Genomic DNA, 5253 nt, shown 5'->3' with positions numbered 1-5253 from the left:
CAGAATTGATCCTCGAAATATACACAATTTTCATATTTGGTCCAAGTTTTTTTTGGTCTCGTTTATTTTGTTGACTAAAATATTAGAAAATAATCCTATTTGACCGACTCATTTAAACTCCTTTACTCGGAAATTCTCATGCAGCTTTTTCTGGTGGAAATCTTGTTAATTCATTTTCTTTTGTTTATTGGGTTTTCTTCAAATTGTATCCTGACGCCTTATTACGTCGTGAAGTGGTGTTATTGATTGTTTAAGTATGTTTAGAGTGTTCCTTTTTACGTTTGCTATTAGTCTTCTTCGAAATGTATCTTGTTGCTGCTAGTTATACTCAATAGTGATGTAGAGTTCATTAATGTATGCTAATTCTAATGAAAAGCTTGTCGATTTTCGTTTGGTTGTTCATATATCAATACTTAATAACTTCCATTAGATGTTCCATGTTTTATTTGGACATATATCTTTTTTACATTGTGAAATTGAATCCTCTTGATGTGTGTTGATTTGATTACATATGTTAATTTCATTTAGGTTCTGATATATCTATGCTTATGCTCCAATAATTCATTTACAGATCAAAACCTGCAAAGTTATGATATTGAAATACAAACTAAAAATCGTATTTTTGTAATAAAGATCTTGAAATACAAACTAAAATTCGTATTATTGTAATAAAGGAATCTAAAGTCCTATTACAAATATTTACATGTGTGGGACATTTTGAATGACCCTCCTTGGCTTTTATATACAAATTAATTTTTTATTTTCTTAAAATTTTCAAAGACACAATATTTTGAAAATATCACTCGTTAAACAAACGAATCCTAATAGAGCTTCTCCGTACCCATAACTCATACATCACCATATAAAAGGTATCAAAATCTATCGGTTTTCGATGCCATTGAAAGTGATTTTGTACCTTCAACACATTCTTCTGTAGCTTCACATACTTATCAGAATCAACAATCTCTTTAAGTATCTTCTTCAAAAATGGAATATCTTCCGTTGAAACAACAACTGAAAACCTACTCCAATCTAATATATCTGCAAATGGCAGATCATAATGATCCGCCAACACAACAGGAACACATCCATAATAGATTGCATCACCTATACGAGCCGTGTTCACTTCAAACCCTTTCGCATGAATACAAAACTTGCTTCCAAGTAGTGAATTTGAGTAAGGTGTTTTTAGTCGTTTTTGATGAACACTAATCTCTGTATCATTCATCCATGTCCTAACCAACGATTCACGTACCCTCGAATTCATCGCTCCCGCGTAAAAGGCAAGCATTTCCCTGCAAGATCATGTAAAATGTTAAGTCTTAAATTGTGTGCTACCAGTAACTGCCAATCTGTTATCATGTTTATAAAGTGATTATGAGGTTATTAGGCTAGTCTTTCATTGCGATCTTAATGATTACAATATGTTTTCAAAGCACTAACCTTTCAGACGGGTGTCGGATAGGGGGAACGCCTGGTCTTGGCCATATTTGTGGTATTGATGCATCTTTGTGTGCATTGTAGCCTTGCAAGAAGTAACTTGAAGAACAAACAACTTGAATCGCGTTGATTCTAACTTCGGGTGCTTTATCCATTGCAGTCCTTCCAATAGAATGACATGCAACATAGAAATGATCAGCGCCACCCGTACGGTTCCAAAATGGGTACTCACGCTTGATTGTTGAAATATAGTCTTTGATGAAGTTTTTGATGCCACCCGCTCCTATTCTTTTGTCGTGTCTCATACTTGCAATGGAAAAAGGCAAGAAAAAGAGGTCTGCTTCGGCTGGATCATGTGTAATGAAGTGGCTCGATGAGAGGGAGATTTTGAAGAAGCTTTCGCTCGCGTAGTTGCCACCTGGAGAACTACGGGTGTCGGGCAAGAGGACGTTGGCAAATGGGTCGGTTTTTTGGTGTGGGTAGATGTAGATTTTTAAACTTTTGTTCATTTGTTCGTAGTTCTCCAAAAAGATGTCTTTGTCATGGTACACCTCTATGTTGTTCAAATCCCTTCCTGAAAAAAAAAATACATAAATAAATCTTAAAGTCAAAAAGATAAACAACATATATATGCCCATACACAAATAGAAAGACTTGGTCTAAAACCGGGTGCAATTTGTGTCAAAAATATTTTAAGATTTGTTAGGCCTGATTCTTGGTATTAGGGTGCAAAGGGTTAGTCTTATATTGTTTGTAAGTTTTGTTTAAGGTACTATATATTTGATAATTTGGTTTTAGTTATTTTTTAGTTTGTATAATCTTTTGGCATGTTATTTATAAATTCAGTTGATGTATGTTTTTAAATATATATGTGTTATTGTTAGTATTTATCTACCATTTATTAAAAATAAATTATATAGAAATAAATTCTCCTCCAATATTTTTTCATACTCATGTTAAATGTTGACATGTGTCACATTTAATAATATTTTAATACATTTTTCATCACTTAATGTTGAAGGAATACTCGTAGGGTGATGGTGGAGAACCGAATTTTTATGGATAGTATAAGGTCACTTTCTGAACTAATATTTCTATCATATGTCCGGGTTACAGAAAATCTAGTCTATGATAATCCAAAAAGACATGAATTCAGAGATTATTTAGAAGAGAGAGAGTTGAGAATGGCTCTCATGACAGCTCTATAGAGGACCTGTATTTATACTTTGACAGATTAAAGTTTCTATCTTCTAAATTAGTTAAACAAATCACGAATTAATGACATAATTAATGGTTTCCCAAACTGACCGGATTTGTCAGCGGGACCACTGCTAGGGTTCTACCCCTTGGACCCCGTTAGGGGCGTTGCCCTTAAGACCCTGCAAGGGGGCGCGACCCCTTGACCCCCACCATCCTATCGTAGAGGCTTATAATTCGATCTTATATATACATGCACTCTGCATTCACCAAAAATATTATATAGAGTACAAATAATAAATCCGTTAGCTCACATGTTAGTTTCAATTATCCAAAATGTCTGGTGACACTAAAATCACCAACGCTTAACATAGGTAGGAGGATAAGTATAAAGAAATTATAGGATTATATTTAATTTAGTGTTTAAATTTAAGTTAAATAATATTATAGTTGTCATAATTTTAAATTATTACATAATCAATAAAATATTTAAAAAAAAAATCCTAAAATAAACAACGTATTAGACCATCTTTGTGGTTTAGAATAGACTATCTGCGCTGCCCGCCATATACATCTCTTTTCCTAAATATAGGCACTTCAAAGAAGCTCTCAATTGGGCCACTTGAAGTGGCAAAACTGTTACTCGTGTCCCATTATTACAAGAAAAGTATGGAACCAAATAGCATGATTAATTTAGTTATTTATTATATTAAATTTGTTATATAATATGTTACTTTCGTTTGTTGTTGGTTATGGTTGTGTTTGTACTCGAGATACTTATAAATCATTACTCGAGATACTTATAAATCATTACTCAATTGCCATTTACATAACATTGGATTGTTTTCATGTGCCAAGTTATAACATATTAATATATTATATACTAAGTTCCTTGTGAAGTAGGACAAGTATGCGCATTCTACGTATAGATGTCATAAGCTAATCTAATAAAAATACAATATTACTTTAAGATATTTGTAAAAAGTCTCTTGTATATCTTTTAGGGGTTATTTATTGACCATCAAAACCATTAGCCATAACCTCTTGACACAAGACATTGACTAATTCCATTTCCTTCTATTATTGGTCATGAACTTGCAACTTAACCAATCTGAACTTCCAACTTTTGAAAAATCAAATTTTGGATTATGTAGTTTAATAATATATTTTCGAAATCATATGATTATCAATGTTCAAAATATTGGGATTTAATTTCGATTTGAATCTATCATTAGAAATACAATCACAAATAATTTCTTTACACTACACACAAGGAACATCTAAATACTAATCAGTTTTATTATATATGATCTAAAATTCAGTACACATTTTTTTGTTGAAAACGTTTTTGAAAAATTGTATATTTTCTGAATTATACCTTTGAAATATTACTTATTTCACTAAATATGGATCTGTTTCTAAAAAAAGGAATTTTATTTTGCTCAAATAAAACAAACAAAACATGTGGCGGAATATACTCGAAGTAGTATGATTATTTCTGTCTTTTATTCCAATGTGATGCAGTATTACCTTTTTTTGAGGGCTTAGAACTTCCAGCTGATGGTTGACCCCCATCATGCACCACCGCTTGACTTGTATTTACCATGGAATGTTGTCCACTTCCTCTTTGCCATGGAGGACCAGTCACCTCCGGTGAATTTCCGCCACCATTGCTGCCATCAACATGGGTGGAGGTCGGTTGTTCTTCGTGCAATATCCGAACAACGTCCTCATACTGGCTATGAGTTAAGATGTCAGGATTAAAGCTTTTGGCAGATTGATCAACTGGGGGTTTCATATCGAAATGAAGATAATCATGGTCGTGTATTGTCAGTTTTGAGGTTGAAGGAATAAATGTAATGAAAAAGAAGGTTACTTTCAAAATAATCAAGGTGCATGATGTCATGAAGAACAAGCCTTTGAATGAAGTATTCAGCACCATTAGAGCCATGTATTTGGTCAAAGCTCAAAAACATTCACATACAAACACCAAGAACACACACCAACACAGACACACGAAGATCTTATGACGTTATTGGGTTCCTGAGAACTATATATGGTCATAAATAATTTATACACATATAAACACTAATAACACATGACACTACGCTGAGTTTTACCTATAAGGTATTCAGGAGATATATGTGCGTGTATATATCACACACAAAAACACTAAAAACGCACACCAACATAACACCAAAGAGTAGCAGAGGAGGTATAAAGCATATTGGGGGGCTCATAGGTTAAGTAGATTCTTCAGGCAACATGGCGAGTTTTTAAGTAGGGTCAGACAAATTCTAGATGATCAATAGTTTGAAGGAAATTATTAAATTATAGACGCGAGAAAAGTTGACAAAAATGGCTATAAATTAATTATTATTAGAAGCTTCAAAATGACTCTTTAATAAGCGTTTAATATGATTTGGTGTCAATTTAATAAAGATAGAGTGACAAGGACATATATAATGGTCCATCCTCATATGCTTCTTTTCTCCCTTCAACATTGGTTTTATATTAACTACTATATTATTTTATTTAACATATAATTGAATCAAAAAATTAATTAATAAACAGATTTTTAAAATGATTTCTTAACAAGACCATCCATAACAACGA

General features: G+C 32.7%; 1 protein-coding gene across 1 annotated transcript; it reads right to left on the bottom strand.

Annotated features, from left to right (window-relative positions):
• Positions 1–636: 636 nt before the first annotated feature.
• Positions 637–4929, bottom strand: LOC111899791 (probable glycosyltransferase At5g03795). Its single transcript, XM_023895643.3, has 3 exons — positions 4168–4929; positions 1444–2014; positions 637–1295 (listed from the first exon to the last, which is right to left on the bottom strand). The coding sequence occupies exons 1-3, from the start codon at positions 4586–4588 to the stop codon at positions 800–802; spliced, it is 1488 nt and encodes a 495-aa protein (XP_023751411.1). The 5' UTR covers positions 4589–4929; the 3' UTR covers positions 637–799.
• Positions 4930–5253: the final 324 nt, after the last annotated feature.

This window comes from Lactuca sativa, chromosome 2 (assembly GCF_002870075.4).
Source record: "Lactuca sativa cultivar Salinas chromosome 2, Lsat_Salinas_v11, whole genome shotgun sequence".
Lineage (NCBI taxonomy): Eukaryota > Viridiplantae > Streptophyta > Magnoliopsida > Asterales > Asteraceae > Lactuca > Lactuca sativa.
The sequence above is the reverse complement of the archived record's forward strand: the minus strand, read 5'-3'. Positions and strand labels throughout refer to the sequence as shown.

What these genes read in the sequence shown, in the direction of transcription:
- LOC111899791 (XM_023895643.3), bottom strand. Translation starts at nt 4,588, where the DNA reads ATGGCTCTAATGGTGCTGAATACTTCATTCAAAGGCTTGTTCTTCATG. An exon ending in TTCTAAGCCCTCAAAAAAAG is followed by an intron (nt 2,015 to 4,167) that starts GTAATACTGCAT and finishes TTTTTTTTTCAG; the next exon opens with GAAGGGATTTGAACAACATA. An exon ending in ATCCGACACCCGTCTGAAAG is followed by an intron (nt 1,296 to 1,443) that starts GTTAGTGCTTTG and finishes ATGATCTTGCAG; the next exon opens with GGAAATGCTTGCCTTTTACG.